Source organism: Haliotis rufescens, unplaced genomic scaffold (assembly GCF_023055435.1).
Source record: "Haliotis rufescens isolate VD_foot unplaced genomic scaffold, xgHalRufe1.0.p SCAF_6, whole genome shotgun sequence".
NCBI classification, from domain to species: Eukaryota; Metazoa; Mollusca; class Gastropoda; order Lepetellida; family Haliotidae; genus Haliotis; species Haliotis rufescens.
This window is the reverse complement of record NW_025964334.1, coordinates 56809915-56835984: the sequence shown is the minus strand read 5'-3', so window position 1 is coordinate 56835984 and position 26070 is coordinate 56809915. Positions and strand designations below refer to the sequence as shown.

Here is a 26070-nt window from a genome sequence, read left to right as displayed (position 1 = left end):
CCATTTGATAACACGAAACTCGACTGATAATTATGCTTAGCGCCACGTTCGAACTGGCTGACTCAGATGTCTTCAGCACAGACAGCACAAGACTCACCCATTTCCTAAATTGTAACTTTTCAGCTTCAAAATAACTCATTACCTCATCATGAGATATGGAATTTAAACACTGTCATTTAAAAGTTAACATACAGTGTTTTCAATATAGAGCCAAGATAGGTTACTTCCAGATTTAACCATGCGAAATTGAATTTTGAACCAAACATGCAGAAGCTGCATGGGTTGAGTGCAACTTTGTAAGATAACATGAGGTGGGCACCCCTTAAGAAAACTAAGCATGCTATCCAAAGCTTTTCGTTCTACACTGCAAATCACCATTAGTTTGTTTGTTTGTTGTTAAATGCCACACTCAGCAATATTCCAGCTATATAACCGCGGCCTGTAAATAATCGAATCTAGACAAGACAATCCAGTGATTGACATCATGAGCATTGATTCAGAGGGGGATCAAGAACCTCTGACTGACCAAGCAGTGTAGAGTAATTTCCAAATTCATAGTAGAATTCTCCGTTTATCAAAGAAACATGATATACTTCCATGTACAGACCTTGGCCTCTCTCGTGGTGGCCGCATGTTGGGAGAGTGTGGTGTTCTCATCTCCACTGTCACTCTCATTCAAGGCAGCGATACGGAACTGGAAGAAAAGATAGAATAGATGAAAAAGATGTTGAAGGTAAGTCAATACTCGTTAGGGTGTGTGTTTGCCTTCAATACTAAATATTACTGAAAAATGAAGAAAAAGATAAATAACTATTGTATTTGTGTAAAAATGTGTAAGAATGAATATAGGGGTTAATTAACAGCTCATTTTATACAGTCAGCTATATTTCAGAAACATTTGGTTGATTTTGTCACGTACAAATATTAAACACGAGTTGTAAAATGATATAGAATTATTTTGTTTGTGTTTGTCTTATGCACAGATTTAATACTGCAATGCATCAGTGTTTCGTTTCAGCCCTAGTACCCAGGTAACCAACAACGGGTAATCTAGCTTGGGGTAGTTTACTGTGGGATGGATCATGATGAGTTTGCAAAATAAGACTGTAGGGAAAAAAAATATTATTTGACAGGATCCATGTGTTATTCAAGTGTTTCTTGACTTAATTAAAATTCCTGTTACAGATTTCACAGACCCATTAACTGTTGCCATATAAGGAAGAGAATTTATGGATGTCAACTTCTTTATTATGAGGAAGACAACTTTTCGGAGTAAATACTTACTCCTTCATCAGGTAAGGTGCAAACTCAACATGTACTAGGGACCTACTCTAATTCTTGGAAATATGAACTGTGTACTATGTAGGTAATGAAACAAAACGTATTGAATGCAAAATCGATTAAACAACTTCGAGAGCTTATTAGCCTTCTACGGCGACATGTAGAATTAAAAACTCCTGTTTGAATACACACAGCATAAGCAGCAACAAATAGATATCCTTAAGAAGACACTGAAAGCTAATAAACGTGAACGGTGAACTTTAGGTTGTCAACTGTGACATTCTGCCTTAGCATGCCGCCAGTACTTTAACGGTACATACACCTTTCTCGACTGACAGTCGGTTTACGACTTGAGTTGAAATGACATCGATAAAATTATCGAAAATAGTTGCTAACCATGATTTATTTCGTTGACATTTGGTCCTTGGGGCAAGCCATGGACACAAAGAGATGTCACTTTATGATGTGTTTCATAAAAATGAGAAATTGCATTCATAACACCACAAAACTAGTCCTTTGTTGCGTCTGTGTTCATCACTCCCGCGGAGACCGCCATATTGAAAACGGTGTACACTGAAAGTGTAACTTCCTGTTAACGGTGTCGGGTATAAATGCTCCCTGTGGACGAAAGACTGGGCAGACTCGGCTGGTGTTCCGTTTTTCGATATGAGTGAACGATCATTCGCCTAACCAATGATGTTTATGTGAGATTCATATTATTGACCTAATACCGCTCATGTCATGCACTAATTTAACAAACACAAAAAGAAAAAGGTTTTGTTTCAAAATGTCTATGATTGTGTTTCAAAATGTCCATATGTAACTATTGTTTATGTTTCAAAATAGCGTTTCTCAAAATGGGCCTCTGGGATATTTTCTATACCGAAGGTAAATTTTCTCACGCGATATGCCCTGGTGAACAGCAATTCGTTCGTGATTTTGCAAATAAAATAGTGATTGTGAAATCGAAATAATATGAAAAAGGCCAAATTTAAAGAACGCGATCAGTATTCAGTATTCTAAGGTAGGGCCTACATGTTGTATGACGCGTGTACAACAATTAACAGTAGACAAATGTAAACCTAAATACATAGGCACATTCAATATTTACGAAATAGCCATTGTACCCTCAATTTCACGTGTTGAAAGTTATTGTTTTTTCCTCAGATCGTTACTATCAGAAAGGTGAAGATTAAGGCCATCATACCCAGTGGTCTTCTGATTACGGTTCAGGTTGGTTTGGTTGGTTGGTCTGTTGTTTAACGCAGCACTCAGCAATATACCAGCTATATGACGGCGGTCTGTAAATATTCGAGTCTGGACCAGACAATCCAGTGATTAATATCATGAGCATCAATCCGCGCAAGTGGGATCGATGACATGCATCAACCAAGTCAGCGAGGCTGACCACCCGATCCCGTTAGTCTCCTTTTACGACAAGCATATATAGTCGCCTTTTACGGCAAGCATGGGTTGCTCAAGACCTATTCTACCCCGGAATCTTCACGGGTCTCCACGCAATTGGGATCGATGACATGCATCAACCAAGTCAGCGAGTCTGACCACCCGATCCCGTTAGTCGCCTTTTACGACAAGCATAGTCCCCTTTTACGGCAAGCATGGGTTGCTGAAGACCTATTCTACCACGGAATCTTCACGGGTCGATTAGGTTCAGTGTCGCCCCTTGTCAAGTTGTTGTTTGGACGTTCATACATTGGGCATGACATCAATCTAATTAAAATCAGATCTAAGTTTTCGCTGCCGCTAAACAAATCTGATTTTAATGAGATTGGGCATGAAATAGGCTGACAGATCTTCACGTGAAATTGATGGGTGTAGTTTTTCAAGCTGATCTCAAGTTCACACATTGGAAGCAGAACTACGTTTCCAGTATGTATAGGCATGATACATAATTTTACTTTCAACAATGTATTCATTTAGAATATTTTCATGCCAAAGTTGAGAGGAAGATTCACATAACCATATTGGCTTTCTTGTTGTATAACGCCACACTTAGCAATAGTCCAGCTACTGACACATGGTTGATGGCGACTTGGACCAGACAAACCAGTGATTGATATAACGAGCAATGCCCCACGCCATTGAGGCGTGATGACACGCAATCATCCTTGAAACGCCACAGACCCAGTGCTATAAGAACAATCTCATCATGATGATAAGCTCACCTACCAAAAGCACAATCCCAACATGTTGTCCTGATTATAGGTGAAGCATGTGTATTGTTGTGACGAGTACATAATATGGATGTTTTTGACACATCAAACATTTACAGTGCATGACATGTAGCATTTGATGTGTCATCAAATCTTTGTTTCCGACTTTCATTCAAAGATACTACAGGCTTTTATTCGCATGCACAATCAATTTTTCAGCTATATCCCAGCAAACCTAAAAACGACAACTCTCACTTGATTTTATCACATGTTTGATTTGCAATTGAAAATATCTTAAGTTAGCGATACGCCCAAAACATTAACTGTATTGGCACTTAGTAGCATTCAAAGAATACTTCTGCATCGTTTTCTTTTGTTAAATATAATTTGGTTTTAAAGTTTGAAAATGCAAAAATCGCATTATACACAACTGCTGATGGGTATCTTAGACATCTTATCTTTGAAAATCAATAAATTTGGTCAAAATCCACACAAAATCACCCAGCCACAGATAACCTTTTACAAACTGTTACAGGAATGGGTGATGGTTAAATAAACATAACCAAATTCAACAGTTCTTTCAATTTTCAATTACATAAAAAACATTTCTTGTTTCACACAGTTTATGTTCAGTGTTGAACGAAGAAATACTAGTCTATTTAATTATTCAAATATATGAAAATGTTCTACCAGTTAGGAAGCATATTTCACAATGAACCCACTTAACAAAATAATAACTGATATTTATGATTGGAATATTAATATGTATGGTATGTAGGCTATTAATTTCTAAAGAAAACGCGATAAATTCTAATGAAAGGAACAAATAGACTTTGTTGATGCATGTCATCGTATCCAAATTGCATAAATCGATGTGCATGATATCAATCACTGGATTGTCTGGTCCAGACTCGATTATGTACAGACCGCCGTCATTTAGCTGGAATATTGCTGAGTGCGGCATTAAACAACAAAGAAAGAAACAAACAAACAAAACACACACAAAATATAAAACCGTCAAACATACAACCCCACAGTACCTTGTTTAAATATACAAAAATCGTAATTTCACTTTCTATTTTGACACCAAAGAACAAATTATCAAATTAAGATATAGAAATGATTTATATGGCGTTGTCGCACAAGGACACTTGTGACGAACATCGCACGTGTGTTGGCAAGTGAAGCCCGGGCGGAAACAGGCAGAGGTATTTTACGTGCGCATCTGAAGTGAATCCAGAGGATATTCTATTAACAAAAGATTCATATTTTGATCCGGAAAGTTGTAAACTTAATTCTCTCCAAACACGTTGATCGGAAGTGAATCCAGAGGATATTCTATTAACAAAAGATTCATATTTTGATCCGGAAAGTTGTAAACTTAGTTCTATCCAAACACGTTGATCGGAAGTGAATCCAGAGGATATTCTATTAACAAAAGATTCATATTTTGATCCGGAAAGTTGTAAACTTAGTTCTATCCAAACACGTTGATCGGAAGTGAATCCAGAGGATATTCTATTAACAAAAGATTCATATTTTGATTCGGAAAGTTGGAAACTTAATTCTATCCAAACACGTTGAGGGTCTAAACATATGAAAGAGCTATCGTCTCACAGCGCTACAACATTCCTATAATCTTAACGTGTGTAGATAGAAGATCGTTTAGGATTTAAACACATTCCTAAACATGTTTAGATCTAAATATGTCCTGCATGCGTTTTCACTCTAAACACATTGTTTTACAATGTATGAAGCTTACCATGAAGTACCCCATTAACGAGAAAATGAATTATATCGTAGCATGGTTTATTTCTACATTTTCATGTTAATATTGTAGCATACCCGTGAAGAACCGGGTGGAAATAGGTCATCAGCAACCCATGCTTGTCGTTAGAGGCGACTTACAGGATCGGGTGGTCAGAATCGCTGACTTGGTCGATGCATGTCATTTATCCCAATTGCGTGGATCGGTGCTCATGATATTACTCACCGGATTGTCTGGTCCGGACTCGAGTATTTACAGACCGCCGTCATATAGCTGGAATAATGCTGAGTGCTGCTTTAAAAAACAGTCAAGTACACAAGCAAAATATTGCACTAAATTCATTGTACCTCCTGGTCGTATGTGTGATGCAAGTGGAAATTTGACGACATAACTGCATTTTGGGGCGTTAAGTACCCTACATCAGTGACCTAAGCGTATTGGCGTTCCGTGTCGTCATGGGCAATGTCATCCATGACTCTACAACTGGCCTTGTCCAGAGGGGGTCTCTAAAGCCCCATTCACATGGACAAAATTTACTCATGTAAGCAAATTTACTCATGGAGTATAGTTACTTATGTAAGCAAAAGTATACTTACATTGCGTTCACATGAAGTTTATGCAATGCAGAAGTAAACATCATTTCATAAATAAATTGTGGACTTTTATCATTTGAGGCCATGTCACTGTCGAAGATAGTCAACCAGAGGCGAAAGAGAGACTTTCCATACTTTCTTAGTATGGGATTAGTCTTAGGATTATGCCAGGAAAGAGAACTGTGGAAGAGAGAACGTTCTCAACACTGGTGGAACGATGTCGTCAAACGATCATTTGATGATAAACTGTGGATCGATAACTTTCGCATGACCGTATTTTCCTGCACAGGAAATGTTTGTGTCATAATGGAACATTATGGAACCTACGTGACAGGTTATGCATCTCTATTGATTAAATGGCGAAGACAGCATCGAAGCAATCAAACAGAAATAGAAATGTCATTTCTCTATCGATTCCCTCTATCGAATCCAAGAATTTCTGTAGCTGTATCTTTAAAGCGATCTCGACGGTGACCATCATTTTAAAGGTTGAATTTGTTACACTGTTTACCTTATAACAGTATTCACTGTGTCTGTTATTTATCATTCAGACATGTCGACCAGGGGGATGTCCATGCATAACTCGGAGTAAGGCACTGATACATCAATCAGTTGTTGCTTTGATTCCAATGAATAAATCTTCCCGCGGGGACTCAGGGTTAGGATGGACCACAGCAACCTTCGCTGGTGACCCGTGAAGATTCCGGGGTAGAATAGGTCTTCAGCAACCCATGCTTGCCGTAAAAGGTGACTATGCTTGTCGTAAAAGGCGACTAACGGGATCGGGTGGTCAGGCTCGCTGACTTGGTTGATGCATGTCATCGATCCCAATTGCGTGGATCGATGCTCATGATATTAATCACTAGATTGTCTGGTCCAGACTCGATTATTTACAGACCGCTGGCATATAGCTGGAATGTTGGTGAGTGCGGCGTTAAACAACAAACCAACCAACCAACCTTCGCTGGTAGTAAGGTGATCGGGCGGTCAGGTCGTAGTGAAGCAGTGACGTTTGTTGGCACCATGACGGCGGCGATCCTTGCTGATGACATCAATCACTGGATTATATGGTCCAGGCTCGTATATTTACAGGCCGCCGCCATAAGGTGTAACGTTGCCGATGACAATAATAAACACACCCACACACGCACACGCACACGCACACGCACGCACATGCAGAATAAATCGTCATCAGAAAACAAACTTCTGTTTTGTAAAGATTGGTGATAGGTATATGGGTTGAAATAAAAAACCAAGCAGTATGTACACACATGTTCTTTATTAAAAGAGTATGAAACAATGATACACAACAGAGTAAGGGGGGCCAGGAAACAAACGTCCTCATCAGTAGAGAAGGAGCGACAATCAGAATACTGATGACTTGATAGTATATATGTATCTATTCATATGAAGCATATGCTGCGGGTAATGAAAGAAATGAATATTGAAAATATCGATATATAATCAAGAGTATTATGGCACGATCCATGTGTATATAATCAGCAAAATAGTTTATTCACACATTGATATTGATACAAATATGTATATGTTCTTTCACACATCCCCGCACGCACGCACCCACGAACGCACGCACTCACGCACGCACGCACGCACACACACACACACACACACACACACACAAAAGCACCAGGTAGATAAATATTGATTTAGTGTACCGACGAAGTATTATAAAAAGTAAATGCTACTACATATACGTACATATATAAGCTTTCAGCATTTTCTGCTACTGCCTCATACTAACTAACTATTGCTGCAGCTATTCTAATGTTGTCATACCCTTAGGGAGCCCGCTGGTTTTTGTCGTCTAAGGCTGTGCAAGGTTGGTAAACGACTGAGACCAGTATCACGTTGGGCTTTGCTCCCACTTTAAGCTCACCAGCCGTGATATAACTAGAATACTGTTAAAATTGGCTTTGCACCAAACTCACTCACTCACTCACTCACTCATACCTTGATGGAGTATTAGTATGCAGTGATATAAAATATAATGACCACATTCACAAGAGTGAAAATGTCTTGTGAATGAACTAATGCTATGTTTATCGCAATAGCGTCAAATTTCCCTATTGTGAAAATTAATATTGTCTCTTAAGAATATACTGGAACCTCTTTCGCCATATTTCCGAGGTCTAATGCCATGGTGATAAAGCATAAAGGCTCGTCATTTTAATAAGTTTGATGTTTTATTTAAAAAAGCGTGAGATAACGTCTTATGTTTCAAATGACCGCCATGTTACTGGCAGTAAACGGCGGAATAATCCCTATTTCATGAGGTAAGTTTGTTTGTTTTTGTTTAACGTCACTCTCAGTAATATTCCAGCAACATGGCGGCATTCTGTAAATATTCGAGTCTGGACCAAACAATCCATGTGATTGACGTCATGAACATCGATCTCCGCAATTGGGATCGACGACATGCATCAATCACGTCAGCGAGCCTGACCACCCGGTCTCGTTTGTGGCCTCTTACGACAAGCATAGTTGCGGAAGACCTATTCTAACGCTGACCTTCAAGGGTGTGTATAAACATTGTAGACTTTCGTATCATTCATGAATATAACGGAATGGGGCGAGTGGTGCAGTACCGCTTGCATGTTAATTCTTCCCGGGAATACCAGTCCATGATCACCCCACAGGGAAACTAACTTCAGGCAGCTCGCTGGCGTCACTTACACTTTGGTGAAAAGAGGGACGATGGTGTTTGTCACGTCACGAAAATTGGAAGCAAACGTTGATGTTTACACCTCTTGCATATTTGAAGTAACACAAAGGTTATTTGATGGATAATAGCTACTTCGAAATGAACAGTTGAAGTTGATAAAGATGAATTGATATGGACCATACCCATCTTTTAAAGCTGACACTGGTTACACGACATGTCTGCTAAAACCTATGGTCTCATGTACGTCAATCCTGCTGCCAACGTCTCCCTAACATACACAGAGCGGGTCGCAAAGTCACCCCCAACACTGATCAACACGTCTAGACGGAGACCGATCACCGGATCCTGGTCTCCGGATCCTGGACGAGACCTGATGGCGTGAGCAGGCTAGTGAACGTCACGACCTTATAAAAAGTTGTTGTAGAATAACATATTGTCTGAATTTAAACACTTAAAACTTCTCGCGATGAATATACATCAGATGTGACACGGCATGGACGAGCCTCTGTTATATGTACAATGAATGTTTATATAAAGCTGCAGTTAAAATGTACAGATTCTGTTAACTAAAGTATCACTATTTTTCCGTGCAGGTTGTCCATTTATTGTTCATGCGTTATATGTGTTAATGTTTGTGGAACGTCTTTAATGGTTGGAAGGATACACCAAGGTGTAATGCGCAGCCCATGACGCCCCCAACCCTTATCTTCACCCGAATATCAAATGTTTGGCACTATATTCGAGCCACGATGCAAAGGTACCTACACTTTGTGAACAAAGTCGATACGGTAAATAATATCATTGAGATCAACATGCTGATTAGGAACTCGTTCTGTTGTTATTATTTGAAGGATCAGAGGGGCACGTGTCCCCTTTGTCTTGTTCCTCTTGTTCATTTGCCACAACTTGACGCAGATGTTACATCAGACACAGGCTGACCACAGTCCCGACCAGCGCCAGTAGAATCGTTCCAGTCTGAGTAGCTGCACCTGAAGAGGAACATTTGTTTTAGTACTGTCTGAATTGAACTAAAATGAACTTTATTCCACCCAGGCCGCTATCAGCGGGATTAGAGGTACAGCATTGATACATCAACATATACATCACTATATACCGAGCAGTGGCTTCAATAAATAAAGATACTGTAAAGGGTTCAGTTATGCTGGTTGGTTGGTTGTTGTTTAACGCCTCACTCAGCAATATCCCAGCTATATGACGGCGGTCTGTAAATAATCGAGTCTGGACCAGACAATCCAGTGATTGACACCATGAGAATCGATCCACGCAATTGGGATCGATGACATGCATCAACCAAGTCAGCGAGCCTGACCACCCGATCCCGTTAGTCGCCTTTTACGACAAGCATAGTCGCCTTTTATGGCAAGCATGGGTTGTTGAAGACCTATTCTACCCCGGATCTTCAGTTATGAGACATTGATAGGGTTAAATAGCAGCATTGTGATTTTACAAAATTTGGATAATGTTCCAAGTGTTCCTAATCTTTTACTATTAAAAAGCAAACTAAATTCATTTTGTACATATGTGCAATATTGCGCTTGTTAAATGCAATGAAATGCTTAATCAATTTTGTTTTAAGAACACAGCATTGAATTTAAGACATACTCATAATAAAAAATGAACAACATATAATTATTTCTTCTTGTGTAACAGTGCCATAGAAATTAGTCTACTTTCCGTTTCTGATAATGATACAATTATTTCTGATAGAAAGGAAGCTACTGATACTAATTCCTTCCGCTAGAACTCGGGCGAAGTATACATTGAGTGAAGTACATTCTTAGTACCCCATGTGGCTTAAGGATGTGATATCCGCTCTAGCAGTAGAGTCCGGGCAGCCATAGTGACCCGTTGGTAAACCATGATGCATATATGCAACCATCAACCATCCGTTATCTGCCCACGAGTGACATTGTTAGCGAGTTCCAGGCGATCTATTCCGTTGGGGTCGGTGGGGTGGCCTAGTGGTTAAAGCGTTCGGTCGTCACGCCGAAGACGCGGTTTCGATTCCCCACATGGGTACAATATGTGAAGCCCATTTCTGGTGTGCCCCGCCGTGATTATGCTGGAATCTTGCTAAAAGCGGCGTAAAACCATACTCACTCACTCACTCACTCTTACCTGTTGTGGGGCACTCGTTTCCGCAGGATCTGTTCTCAGATTGTCTCCCTTCCCCAGGGCAGTCCGTACCTTCTGTACAGAACCTGGTTCTGATGACGGTGTGTCTGGCTGCAGGGCCGCACGAGGCAGAACAAAGGGGGCTACTCCACTGTGTCCACTCACCCCAGTAGCTGTAGATTACACCTGGAATCAAAGACACAACTGCGGAACACAAGTTGTCATTTATCTTATTCCTGCGCAAAGATGTTGTCTCTAGAACATATGTCTTTACCCTGACCTCCGAAGATACTCATACATCAATAAGCATCTGTTGTCAATGTCTCGGAGGATTGTTTCTACGAAGATTTCAAAGAGCGTCTTTCGACTCTTGCTCAAAAGTTGTTTGATCAAGGTAACAACATTCAGTGCCGCTGTTAAGCTTTCAAAAGTTTTATGCTAGACACGTTGAAGACATTTCCAAATCAGTGACAAAAATTATGTCCGAAGCAAATCCTTATTTTGACTTGTACCATAATAGTGATTCATAACTCGGTAACTCACTCACTCACTCACCCAAACACCCACCCGCTCACACATTTACTCATATCTAACGCTTACGTTTACCAGAAAACTATGGCGTAATACTGACCTTGACAAACAGGAAGGTCACAGGCCTTCACTTCACTCTGAGTGTTGTTTCCAGGGCAGGTAGGTTGACCTGGCTTCTGGTCGCAGGTCCTGGTTCTAGCGGACGTCCGCTTGACCCCTACACCGCACGTGACACCACACCCTGGATCGACCCATTGCCCCCAGTCGCTCCAAGAAACGGCTGTTTCTGAAATGGAAGCAGATTGTTGAGGAGAATAAAACACATGTTTGAGAGTAGGTACAATGTAAACATACTTGCTGTACGAAAAGAAACTAATGTACCACAGAGTGACTTCACCAAGCTGACATCAACTATTGTCTGCTAAATGTATATTTGTCTGCAAATAAACTTCACATTCACATCTGACACCAACAAACCAAACCATTATTTTATTTCAATGTCATATTGATTAATTACTTTAAATATCATATTACTACTACTACTACTAATACTACTACTACTACTACTACTACTACTGTTGCTGCTGCTACTACTACTACTACTACTGCTGCTGCTGCTACTTCTACTACTAATACTGTTGCTGCTGCTTCTACTACTACTACTACTGCTGCTGCTACTACTATTACTACTACCACTGTTGCTGCTACTACCACTACTTCTACTACGACTGCTACTTCTACTGCTACGACTAGTACTACTACCACCGCTACTGATACTACTGATACTTCTACCACTACTACTACCATTACCATTACAATTACCACTACTGCTACTGCTACTACTACCACTACAGCTACTACAACTACTACTGTCACTACTGCTACTGCTACTGCTACTGCTACTACTACCACTACAGCTACTACAACTACTACTGTCACTACTGCTACTGCTACTGCTACTACTTCTCCTCCTACTACTACTACCACCATAACAGCTACTACGGCTGTTCGTAATACCGCTACAACAACAACAACAACTACTACTACTACTACAACTACTACTACTGTTATTACTGCTACTGCTACTTTAACTGTTAACATACCACACAAAGACGCTGCCCCACAGTCTCGGATTTGCATCTCACTGTTGTCACCAGGACAAGTGGCGCCAGCACTACTGGGAGGTGGATTATTACAGGACCTGGCTCTGGTGACGGTGTGTCTGGCTGTAGGGCCACACGTTGCAGGACAGGAGGGTCCACCCCACGATGTCCACGCACCCCAGTTCCCGTTCACAGCCGACCCTGTATAAAAAATGCAAATGTCGTTTGACATTGTGGCAGTCTCTAGGACATAATTACACTGATGAAGACCTACTGGATATTGATTGCCTTGATTATCATGTTCACAAAATATATTTGGAAGGATTTTAGAATGCAAAAAATATATTATATAAGTATAATATATATTTATTTAAATTAAATAAACCCATTTCTAAATTTCAAGAAACGAAAAGGTTCATTAAACTGTATTATTACTGGCAGCCATATCTAGCTCTGTGATTGGTCAGTCACATTCCGATACAAGTCGTCTGGCCAGGCTGAATGGATATGACGGGATGGTGGTTGATGTGACGTTATTTTCTAGTCACCTCACAATTGACCCATATCCCTATTGAGTGACCGTACTGTGAGTTCGACGGCGGAACCTATGTATATCTTTAGTCGCGTATGCATATTTCACTGAACATTCGTTTATTCTTGTGCTCTTGTAGTGACACATCGCTACATGTGACAGCTGAGGGTTGAAGGGTAGTTTACGCGCTGCAAGGTCGAAGAGCAAAAGGTCATTCAGGTCATAACATACCCCCACTCGCTGTGCAGAGTTGCGTCCCATGGGCACGCCAGAAACCTATGATTGTGGGTTCGAATCCCGATTCGCCCCGATTATGTTTCTAGGTTTGTCAGCACCATACCCGTGCTCGTGGGTTTCACCGAAGTTGTAAACGTCTGAGACCTGCATCACTTCGGGCTTTCCTCCCACATTAAGCTGACAGGCTGTGATATAACTAGAATACTGTTAAAAGCGGCTTTCAACCCAACTCACTCACTCATTCACTTTCAAATGTAACTGATACTTCACATTGGGAATGGCGAACCTCTCCTGTACATGTTTTTATAATGGTAACGGGGAACGGGTGGCCCAGTCGTCTGAGGCACCGCACTTCGCTGTGCAGAGTTGCATCCCTTGGATACGTAAGATCGTGTTAGAATCCCAGTTCGGCTTAAGTAGATTTTTAGGTTTATCAGCACCTGTGCTCGTGGGATTTCCTCCCACATTAAGCTGACACACCGTGATATAACTGGAATACTGTTCAAAGCGACGTTATACCTAACTCACTCACTCATAATCACTCGCTCCACTTAATTGTCTTTAGAATAAATATCAGAATAAAGTAAGAAAGAAGTGAGTTGAGGTGAAATGGGGTTTAACGTCGCGTTCAAAATTATTGCACCAATAGCGGTGTACGTGCACATGTGTGTGGCTGCTTGTTCTAAGCAGTTGGTTGTATAGTGCTAGCACACTGAGAATACCCCACTCAGACACAGTAAACTGACTCTGAGGCGACCAGTCCTTGTTTTACCCCCTTAATGCCGAGCGCCAGGCAGGGAAACAACAAGAACCATCTTTTTACGTCTTTGGTCAGTCGCCGCCGGGTATGGAACCGCCGACCTTCTGCTGGCCGGACACAACCACTAGACCACGAAAGCGGTCAAAGAGTGAGTGAGTGAGTATGTTTTTACGCCGCTTTTAGCAATATTCCGGCAATATCACGGCGGGGGACACCAGAAATGGGCTTCACGCATTGTACCCATGTCGGGAATCGAACCCGGGTCTTCGGCTTGACGAGCGAACGCTTTAACCACAAGGCTACCCTACCGCCCCGGTCAAAGAAAGAATTAATATAACAGTAAGCATTTCTTACGAACTTGAAAACAAAATATTCGTGGTGCATATGGACAACAAAAATTATGAACATAATGGGTTCCTACCTGTACAATTAACAGGCACAACACAAAAGTCCTGCTTTTGCTCGAGAGTGTCGCCCTGGCAGATCCTCCCGTTGAAGGCGGGGGTCGGGTTGTTGCAGCTACGGGTCCGGATGAGTGTCTGCAGCTCACGTTCACACGTTCCCGTGCAGACGTTGTACGTCACCCACACGCCCCACGGAGAAAAGCCGCCATCAACTGTTGATCAGGTATATGATGAAAACACTTAAGATGAATACACTAATGATGAATACAATTATGATGAATACACTTATGATGAATACAATTATGATGAATACACATGTGATGAATGCAATTGCGACGAATACACATGTGATGAATGCAATTACGATGAATACACTAATGATGAATGCAATTACGATGAATACACATGTGATGAATGCAATTACGACGAATACACTTATGATGAATGCAATTACGATGAATACACTTATGATGAATGCAATTACGATGAATACAATTAAGATGAATGCAATTACGTTGAATACAATTAAGATAAATACAATTACGATGAATACACTTTAGATGAATACAATTACGATGAATACTTTTATGATGAAAGCAATTACGATGAATAAACTTATGATGAATGCAATTACGATGAATACACATGTGATGAATGCAATTACGATGAATACACTTTAGATGAATACAATTACGATGAATACTTTTATGATGAAAGCAATTACGATGAATAAACTTATGATGAATGCAATTACGATGAATACACATGTGATGAATGCAATTACGATGAATACACTTATGATGAATGCAATTACGATGAATACACATGTGATGAATGCAATTACGATGAATACACTTATGATGAATGCAATTACGATGAATACAGTTAAGATGAATGCAATTTCGATGAATACACTTGTGATGAATGCAATTACGATGAATACAATTAAGATGAATACAATTACGTTGAATACACTTAAGATAAATACAATTACGATGAATACACTTTAGATGAATACAATTACGATGAATACTTTTATGATGAAAGCAATTACGATGAATTAACTTATGATGAATGCAATTACGATGAATACACATGTGATGAATGCAATTACGATGAATACACTTATGATGAATGCAATTACGATGAATACAGTTAAGATGAATGCAATTTCGATGAATACACTTATGATGAATGCAATTACGATGAATACACTTTAGATGAATGCAATTACGATGAATACACTTAAGATGAATACAATTACGATGAATACACTTATGATGAATGCAATTACGATGAATACACATGTGATGAATGCAATTACGATGAATACACTTATGATGAATGCAATTACGATGAATACAGTTAAGATGAATGCAATTTCGATGAATACACTTATGATGAATGCAATTACGATGAATACACTTATGATGAATGCAATTACGATGAATACACTTAAGATGAATACGATTAAGATGTGGATGCCGAAAAAGAAAGCAGATCGTTGCGGCAGAGTGGTTTGCTTTGTTTTGTTGTTGTTGTTTAACACTGCACACTACAAGACAGACACATGACGGTCTGTAAATAATCGAGTTTGGACCTGACAATCCATCGATTAACATCATAAGCCTCGATCTACGCAATTAGGATACGGTGACATGCATCAACCAGGTCATCTTGTCTGACCATCTGATCCCGTTAGTCGCCTCTTACGACAAGTATTGGTTGCTGAAGATCAATTCTAACCCGGTTGATGATGCGAAAGTGGAATGGATGGATTTCGATGCTGATGTGGGAAAGGAATGCCTTGAGATGTGTATTGGATGAGGAAGGGGACATAAATGAATGTGGATGATGTGAGCGCGGATGGAGTGATTGTTTTACGCCGCTTTTAGCAATATTCCAGCAATATCACGGCGGGGGACACCAGAAATAGGCTTCCCACAATGTACCCATGAGGGGAATCGAACCCGGATCTTCGGCGTGACGACCGAACACTTTAACCACTAGGCTACCCCGCCGCCCCAGCACGGAGGGTTGAAGCTGACAAAGTGAATATGGATGGATGAAAATGACGTGTATATGAATGTCGGTATGGATAGTGAAGGATTGCTGAATGCGTAGAAATAACAATCAATCAATACGAAATGATTACCTGGGCATAAAATGTCGACACAGGTAAAGTTCCGTGTCTCTCGGAGCGAGACTCCGCATGTGCTATCGCTGCCACTCGGGTTGAGCACCCTGCATGTTCTGGAACGTTCCTGGGTGATGGTCACGTGACGGCCACAAGTAGACGGGCAGCTGGGGCCGATCCAGGTGCTCCACGCAGATTCTGAGAACAACATTCAGTCACGTGGGGTTCACAACACAGAGTGACAGTTAACCCTTAATCCTTTAACTGGACATCTTTGTGTGTGTATATATATATATATAGCAAAAACAGAGTCCAGATATTCGTGCTTGTCAAAACTCTTATATATATATACACACACACACACAGATGAGGTAAATGTTCACTCGGTGTACATGTAATATATAATAAAATAATAACTGAAACTGATACAAAGAAGATATTGGACTAACCTGGTCTTTATTATTTTATTTGTTCCTATACCAAAGATTCGTTTACATTCCAGTTATCATTCTCAACTCCCTTGGGAGTATGCGCTGAAGACGTAACTTTAACGTTAAAGACCGTTATCGATAATAAGGTCGAACATAGACATTCACTTTATCTCAAACTACAGAAGATTCTTTGTATCATTGACTGGCCTTAGGGATTTCAGTTAAGGAAACTTCTCTGTAGATGTACATTGGGAATTGACGTAGCCTTTCTAATAATTTACGTACGAACCGACATTACAGCCCAATGCCCCTTTTTCAAGAAATATTATTTATAATAAATTACCATACCCGTCTATTTACCTATGTTTACATATCACTGTCCCCGTCTATTTACCGGCCTGTGATGTCACAATACCCGTCTATTTACCTACCAATACACGTCACTATACCCGTCTATTTACCTACCTGTGCCTATCACTATACCCGTCTATTTACCTACCAATACACGTCACTATACCCGTCTATTTACCTAGATATACGCGTCACTATACCCGTCTATTTACCTACCTGTACCTGCCACTATACCCGTCTATTTACCTACCAATACACGTCACTATACCCGTCTATTTACCTAGATATACACGTCACTATACCCGTCTATTTACCTACCTGTACCTGCCACTATACCCGTCTATTTACCTACCAATACACGTCACTATACCCGTCTATTTACCTAGATATACACGTCACTATACCCGTCTATTTACCTACCTGTACCTGTCACTATACCCGTCTATTTACCCACCTATACACGTCACTATACCCGACTATTTACCTAGCTTTACTCACCTTCACAGGTCACTGTGCATGGTGCTGTTCGAATCTCTGTAGCTGGTCCTGCACATGGCAGACCTCCGTTCTGTGGAGTAGGTTCAGTGCACGAGCGCGTCCGTGTGTCTGTCTTCAGCCCATCTCCACAACGCACTGAACACTGACCAGCGCTCCACATAGTCCACTGACTGTAGCCGCCATCGATTGTTATATTTGCTGAAACATAAACACAACATGAGTGGAAATCGACAAAAACACATGCCAGCAAGCAGTATCCGCAAGCAGCTGAACTCATTGTACGATTCCGACAAAATCATAAACATGTGTTTCTAAATCATTAATTTATCAAAAAGTGATGTTACCAGGTCATGAAAAGGTATGCGTACCCTACCTGACTGTATGCACTTGTAACAAACACACGCTCAGGCAAGTCAATTATTCGCCTAAATTGACCTCACACCCCATACTCATCGACTTCATATACTAGCATATTTTCAGAAAAGGAAATCCAGTCGGGAATACATTTGGTTAACCTTTGAATGGAATGAATACATGTACATAGAGATCATCCACGAGTGCCAGTCTTGGAATGGAAGCAGTGATGATCTATGACAGGATCAGCTATGATTTAATATGTACATGCATATATAAGTTCCACCTGCTAATAACCACTAGTAATACTGTCTCAACATATTTACAAATATTCTGTTGTTAGCCTCGAATTTCAGCCTTTATATGCAGACCTAATGGAACAAGCAAGAACGAATTCGGACAAGTGATGTTGTACAATTTACGACTGATGAAGTTTATGCTAAGATCTACACCAACATGTCCATGTATACTTTTGCGAGACACTGTAAATGTGAATAGTATTTCATCAGCAACACAAGTTATACTGTCAATGAAACCTGTTTGCCTTCTCAATTAATTCCATCTGATTTTCAAAAATGTTCAAACAAAATTCAAGATTCAACGTCTTAGTAAAGCGTAAAAAAATAAATATTGACGCTTCAGTAACACATACGATGGCCGATGAAATTCTTTAAATTGGCTTTTTTTCAGGTTATCACTTGACCTGCATTTGCATGTGTTTATGACGGGTGTCACCGTGTGTCAGGATACGATCACCGTTCGCCAAACCTGGTATCATCACTATTTGATAGTGATTCATGAACACATGCTTACGATACAGTCGGAATCGTACAATGGGCTCTGCTTTTAGCAGAGATTTCTTGTTGTCATGGAAAAGTTTTTTCGACTTTTTAAAGTAAAGATGTCACTACATAATCAGAATGATTAATTATAACAGATCGCATTCATGTTAAACTATAAACATTAGCGTATGTGCCACAAGCGTCACCAACAGTGCCGTGTAAATAGGAACATAAAACCCCAGAACACAAAACAGTTTACATACCACAAACTGACGGTCCACACGATAAGTCTTGTGTTTCTCTGGCTAGACCAGCACAGAATACTCCACCATTGCTGGGAGCTGGGTTGTTACAGGACCTGGTTCTGGAGATGGTGCGTCTGGCTGAAGGTCCACACGTAGCAGGACAGGAGGGATCACTCCACTGTGACCACTGACCCCAGTTCCCGTTAACTGAAACCAATAATAAAACCACAGGTAAGCCAAGATGAACATGTTGCTGTATTAAGTATACATATCAATTGTACATATAATGTTATTACTGAAGTGCCCTTCCCCACATACGATTCAAATAGGTTGTTGTTGGTTCAGTAAAGGTTGTACTTACACAATGAAAGTTATGTTACTGGTGTTAATACTGATGTCATAACACATACACACACCCCACCCCACCCTCACCCCCTAAGGCGCCGCAATTGGCTGTGCAGAGTTGCGTCCCTTGGGGACGGCAGAAACCTATGATTGTGGGGTCGAATCCCGGTTCGCCCCGATTATGTTTCTAGGTTTGTCAGCACTATTCCCGTGATCGTGGGTTTCACCGAAGCATCACTTCAGGCTTTCTTCCCACATTAAGCTGACACGCCGCGATATAACTGGAATACTTTTAAAAGGAGCGTTAAACCAAACTTGCTCACTCACTCACTCACTATGCCCCCTTATTGATTATCATATTGCCAAAAAAGCAAACCTTTCATGATAATTGTTCGTATACTTCACTTTTGAATCTATTCACATAAAGGCACATCATTTAGATTCTATATTGTTTGTTATGTACATTATATACGATTTTTGTATTCTTCTAGGTTATCTATTCTGTTATTTAATAGAGTTGTTCCTGGTGTTGCAGGAACAAGCAAGATTTAATTCCGAATCCCCTCAATGAGTATATTATTTTCATAAATGTAAACCTTTCCTCATATTACTTCTTTGAGTGGCATTTAGAAGTTGGAGTGATAAAGTAAGACGAGTTCTATGGATGAACAACTTCTTTATTACAATTGGTGCGACGTTTCGGTGTAGATCCTAACACCTTTATCAAGCAAGTGATGATATCACTTGCTTGATAAAGGTCTTAGGATCTACACCGAAACGTCGCACCAATTGTAATAAAGAAGTTGTTCATCCATAGAACTCGTCTTACTTTACTTTCCTGATATGTCTTTGTTCGCTTAACTTTTGACTTCAGTGAATACATTGTGTGACATATGTGGTATGTGTGAAAACGTCAGGGAACATATCATTACTCATGTCAGTAGTGATGAATCTCTGTATGGATTTCAAATGTGTATGTGCCAGCATTGACATAAATTCAGTTGCATTCGATGATTGACATTCTTGATTCTGACGAGATTCTCGTCATTCATAAACTTGCAATGAAGTTGCAATGAAATGTATAATTCAGCATAGCTTTCTACCGAACGACAGATGGTTTGCCTTCTTATGTGTTTGTTAAGTTAAATGTCCCTGTCTAAGTTTTATTCTAAAGCAAGGTTATATATTTTGTCATACAGTAGACATACAGCGCATGTTCCTCACCTGGGCAGAGAGGCAGGCTGCACACCCTAACCTCGGAGTCTGTGCTAGAACCAGAACAGAAGGGTTGACCTGCCTGCTGGTTGCAGGTCCTACTTCGACTGGCAGTTCGTGTCAAATCAGCACCGCATGATGCAGAACAACCGGGATCGATCCATTGGCCCCAGTTATTCCACGTGGAAGTCACGGTTTCTGTTACACAATACAATTGTACGTTGTCATGGTCCTTATAGGGCAAAACGCTTTCCTTACAAGCCGTTTGGATATTATTGTCAAAACACATGCTTTTCTTATGAAGACAAAGTTAGGTTTGTAGTAGAAATTCCTTATCTATACTAAACAAATCTCTCAAAAAATGTGTTTATTCATTATCAAAATGTGTTTATTCATGATTAAATCGTTTGAGTTTCCAATCTTTATACCAGACCCAATACACAACCCGATTCATTTTACTGTCTTGTAAATTCATATCTAATGATTTCAACCAGGAAACTAATTATTGATAGAGTTTGTTTATTATAGTATGAAGAAAATACAACCCTTCTACAAGACCCAAACCAAACCTGAGAGAACACAGGGATGCACATTTTGGAATACACACCACAAGTTGACGGTCCACACGATATGGCATCAGTTACTTCGGCTTGACCTGGACAGGTAGCTCCACCATTGCTGGGAGGTGGATCACTACAGAACCTGCTTCTAGTGATGGTACGTCTGGCTGTGGGACCGCACGTGACAGAACAGGAGGGACCACTCCACTGTGACCACTGAGCCCAGTTCCCGTTTACTGAAACCAATAATAAAACAACAGGTAAACCAAGGTTTACATGTTGCTGCATTGAAGATTCATGTCAATTGTACGTGTACCTTTACAGTTCTCGTTTACTGTAGCCAATCATTAAACCATAGATAGGCAAAGGTTCACATGTTGTTGCAATAAGATGCATCAACAGCATATATATTTTTTCAGCGAACACTTTTTCTTTTGTGTTCTATTCAAACAACGTGTCGTCGTAAACAATTCATTGATATTGAAGCTGTAGCTTTGCAGTTGTTATTGGTGTTTCAAACATCATTGTACATTCCGAAACATTTTATTTATTTATATTCAATTATTGAAAAAAATAACTGTCCCTGATTTTTCACTATTGACTTCCCTTTTGAGATCCGACGAATCCATATGATGATATGCTATTATCTAAGACGTGTTCCTTACCTGGGCACAGGGACAGGCTGCACGCCCTAACCTCGGAGTCTGTGCTAGAACCAGAACAGAACGGTTGACCTGCCTGCTGGTTGCAGGTCCTGCTTCGAGTGGCAGTCTGTGTCACACCAACACCACATGTTGCGGGGCAATCAGAATCGATCCACTGGCCCCAGTTATTCCATGTTGATTGTACTGTTTTAAAAATGACATGGTTGAGTGAATGTATATGCAGGCTTTATATAGTTTTAGGCCTAGAATGGGCAACAGGATTTACACTATCTCGTGTTATGGGTTTTCGGATGCTTAAGAAACATTCATAGTTTTTGCTCGCTAATCACAAGGACAACCGTAAAACATAACTTTAAAAAGACTGCTTTATTTGAAATCAAGCCATTATCTGAGTATTTACAATGTCTGTGTGACACCGCAACCCTCGCTATTGCAGGAGTACTCGCGATAAGCATGGCCGCCCTAAAATAAATGATGTCCGAAAACATATGATCCGATGATAATACTGTCAGGCTGCTATTATGTAAACAAATGATGATCACATCGCGTGACTAGACAGATATCATATTTGAAATATAACAGTTTACATACCACAAACTGACGGTCCACACGATAAGTCTTGTGTTTCTCTGGCTAGACCAGCACAGAATACTCCACCATTGCTGGGAGCTGGGTTGTTACAGGACCTGGTTCTGGAGATGGTGCGTCTGGCTGAAGGTCCACACGTAGCAGGACAGGAGGGATCAGTCCACTGTGACCATTGACCCCAGTTCCCGTTAACTGAAACCAATAAGAAAACCACAGGTAAGCCAACATTTACGTGTTGCTGTATCAAATATACATATAAATAGCATGTGTACTTTCTCTGAAGTGCCTTTACCCTTTCTATAAGATTCTAATAGGGTGTAGTAGATGTAAAATTTTAGTTTGTTTGCCAGCTACAGTCCGTCTACATGACAACGGTCTGTAAATAATCGAGTCTCGACCAGACAATCCAGTGATTGACATCACGCAATTGGGATACGATGACATGCCTCAACCAAGTCAGCTAGCTTGACCACCCTTTCCTGTTAGTCTCCTATTAAGACAAGCATAGTTGCCTTTTACGTCAAGGATAGGTTTTTCTACCCGGTCAGGATCTTCACGGGTGAGATGTTAAAGAAACAAAACTTGAAGTTACACAGTTGACAAAAAAAGTTAATTCCAAACCTCTCATTGACTAAAATATTGCACAAAAAGTAACCTTTCCCGATAAGTGTTGATTTAATTTTATTTCTGAATCCAATGAATACATTATGTGACATATGTGGTCTGTGCAATACCACCTCCCTGAGGCATCAGAAGAACATATTTTTAATCTGGAAGGTAGTGATAATTCTTTGAATAAATTCTCATGTATTTGGGCAGGGTATGACATACACAGATGCACTTTATGATGACTTCCATGTTTCTGTCTCTGTGTTAAACTTACCAATTACACTAACACTCGCTATTAATGGATATTTCAGTACCTCTATCGATATAATGACAAATCATATATATTCTATTAATATGTTTGTTGTGTTTTGATTTATTGTATGTCCAATTGAGTAGATATACATCGCATGTTCCTCACCTGGGCACAGGGGAAGGCTGCACACCCTAACCTCAGAGTCTGTGCTGGAACCAGAACAGAAGGGTTGACCTGCCTGCTGGTTGCAGGTCCTGCTTCGAGTGGCAGTCCGTGTCACACCAACACCACATGTTGCAGAACAGCCGGGATCGAACCATTGGCCCCAGTTATTCCATGTGGAAGTCACAGTTTCTGTTACATGATAAGATTGTCAATGAAAACTTTGTATATTCTCGTCATCATCTCAGCGAAACATGATTTCGATAAAGGCTACATTGATAGTATTGTCAAACCCATGATTATCTCATCGTTTGACTTTATAGAGTTCATACTGGAAATAAAGAATGACAATTTGGTCAGTTTAAGATATATTACAGAAATGTAATTCACAAAAGAAACTCCAATGATCTTATATTGTCCTCATCCCCTGATCTTAGCCTGAGAGGATATGGTCACACACACTTTAACAACAGAAGATAAGAAAGCAGGGAGATGTGACACTTTCAGCAACAGAAAAAGAGGCGCTCCCATGCCGTCTTATCAAAAGCAATGAAACAGAAAGGCTATTTGTAAATATTGCCCTTCATTAACAGGCCCCTCGACAATCATTTAGCTATAATCATGTCATTGGAATAGAAACAAGAAAGAAGTGAGCAAAGCTCACATACCCCCGTTATCCCCGCTGGTCAACAACAAATACTAAATAGTTTGTTAATTAATGAAATATACCTGTTGCTTTAAGTCAGAGGAACTGCCCTTTTTCCTTTGTAACCCCGTGAGGATGCATTATGTTTGAAATGAACACATGTTTTTGCAAATATATTTCAATCTAGTGTGGGATAATCAATGCTTAGCACAACATAAAATGTTTCTTAATGTGTCCATGGAAACGGCAAAAATTAAAAAATTCAGAATCTTCAAACTAGCAAAAGACACAAGTACTCATTGTGGTAAATGGGTGTAGCACGTTTGGTGAAGCTAGGGTGCATGGTTAGAAAGATATTGGCCGTACAAAACACCCACCCTAAAAGTTTAAGTTTCTAATGTTTCCATGAAAACGGCAAAAATGATAAAATTCAGAATCTTCAAACTAGCAAAAGGCACAAGTACTCATTGTGGTAAATGTGTGTAGCAAGTTTGGTTAAGCTAGGGTGCATGGTTAAAAAGTTATGGGCCGTACAAAAGCTCGGACGGAAGGACGGACAGACGGAACGCTATATACCCCCGATTTACTTCGTAAACGGGGGTATAATACCAGTCTTTATACATTACCCTTTATACAACCGCATCCTCATACAGTAACTTTATATTCATATTCTAATGATTGAAAACAGAAAACGTATGCGATACATAATTTATAAGGAATTTGGAAAATAGAGCCATGCTACAAGAACAAAATATAATGTAAGAGTATACAATGATATCATTGATTTTAGGAGTACACACCACAAGTTGACGGTCCACACGATATGGCATCAGTTACTTCGGCTTGACCTGGACAGCTAGCTCCACCATTGCTGGGAGGTGGGTTACTACAGGACCTGCTTCTGGTGATGGTGCGTCTGGCTGTGGGACCGCACGTGACAGAACAGGAGGGACCACTCCACTGTGACCACTGAGCCCAGTTCCCGTTTACTGAAAGCGTTCATTAAACTGTAGGTAAGCTACGGTTTACACGTTGCTGTTCAAATATATAGAGTGAGTGAGTGAGTATGGTTTTACGCCGCTTTTAGCAATATTCCAGCAATATCACGGCAGGGGACACCAGAAATGGGCTTCACACATTGTACCCATTTCGGGAATCGAACCCGGATCTTCGGCGTGACGAGCGAACGCTTAAACCACCAGGCTACCCGACCGCCCCTCACATATATAGAATAACAGGAGATGCAATTTCACCTAAGCATATTTCTCTTATAGTCTGTTAAAATGAGACGTATGAGTATGCTATTTAGACGGACATTGAAGCTGTAGCTTCACAGTTGGCAATGAAAGAGATGTGACCAGTGATGAAACATCTGTAACGTTTAATTCGCAATCCTCCAAGTTGATTATAGCACTGAAACAAGTAAACTGGCTCCGATTTTATACTATATATTATTGAGTAGATATACATGGCACATGTTCCTCACCTGGACACAGAGACAGGCTGCACGCCCTGACCTCAGAGTCTGTGCTAGAACCAGAACAGAACGGTTGACCTGCCTGCTGGTTGCAGGTCCTGCTTCGAGTGGCAGTCTGTGTCACACCAACACCACATGTTGCGGGACAAGCGGAATCGATCCATTGGCTCCAGTTATTCCATGTTGATTGTACTGTTTTAATAATATGATTGTGAATATAGATGCAGTATTTACACATACTTTGAGTCTGATTATATGATTTACATACAGGACATTTGGTTACTATCTTGAAAACAACAGGTGATTTCATTGCGTGACGAGACAGAGCTGATATTTGAATTGTAAAAATGTCAGTTCTCCAGATACGATACAAAATGCAATTGACAAAAACAAGCAGGGTTTTCTACATTTAATGTGTTGTTCGCCTGATCTTAGCCCGAGGCTATATAGTTACAGAGACTTTCTTACCAAAAGAAGAGAGTAGGCAAAGGAAGATGACCCTTTCACAAAGAGGGTAAAGATGAGTTCCTGGAAGGCATGTTATCTGACT

The 26070-nt window shown here is 40.3% G+C and overlaps 2 protein-coding genes across 12 annotated transcripts in view; both read right to left on the bottom strand.

Moving 5' to 3' along the window:
* Positions 1-1861, bottom strand: part of LOC124146846 (calcineurin-binding protein cabin-1-like) — a 58226-nt gene extending 56365 nt beyond the window's left edge. Inside the window, exons 1-2 of the mRNA XM_048386697.1 lie at positions 1678-1861; positions 608-694 (exon numbers count right to left, since the gene is read on the bottom strand). Of these exons, the coding sequence (XP_048242654.1) occupies positions 608-694; positions 1678-1680 (90 nt within the window). The 5' untranslated portion in view covers positions 1681-1861. The remainder of the gene's footprint in view (positions 1-607; positions 695-1677) is intronic.
* A 5219-nt stretch (positions 1862-7080) lies between these two features.
* LOC124146895 (SCO-spondin-like) overlaps positions 7081-26070 on the bottom strand; it is a 35930-nt gene continuing 16940 nt past the window's right edge. For 2 of the 11 annotated variants that reach the window (XM_046517438.2, XM_046517443.2), the window contains 15 exons: positions 25530-25712; positions 24844-25032; positions 23401-23589; positions 22377-22565; positions 21786-21968; positions 21168-21356; positions 20570-20758; positions 19019-19207; positions 17620-17817; positions 16358-16537; positions 14220-14414; positions 12270-12470; positions 11267-11452; positions 10639-10821; positions 7081-9488 (listed from right to left, as the gene is read on the bottom strand). In XM_046517438.2, coding sequence (XP_046373394.2) covers positions 9418-9488; positions 10639-10821; positions 11267-11452; positions 12270-12470; positions 14220-14414; positions 16358-16537; positions 17620-17817; positions 19019-19207; positions 20570-20758; positions 21168-21356; positions 21786-21968; positions 22377-22565; positions 23401-23589; positions 24844-25032; positions 25530-25712 — 2714 coding nt within the window. In that variant the 3' untranslated portion in view covers positions 7081-9417. The remainder of the gene's footprint in view (positions 9489-10638; positions 10822-11266; positions 11453-12269; positions 12471-14219; positions 14415-16357; positions 16538-17619; positions 17818-19018; positions 19208-20569; positions 20759-21167; positions 21357-21785; positions 21969-22376; positions 22566-23400; positions 23590-24843; positions 25033-25529; positions 25713-26070) is intronic. The other 9 variants (XM_046517444.2, XM_046517446.2, XM_048386704.1 and 6 more) reach the window with 7 other exon arrangements.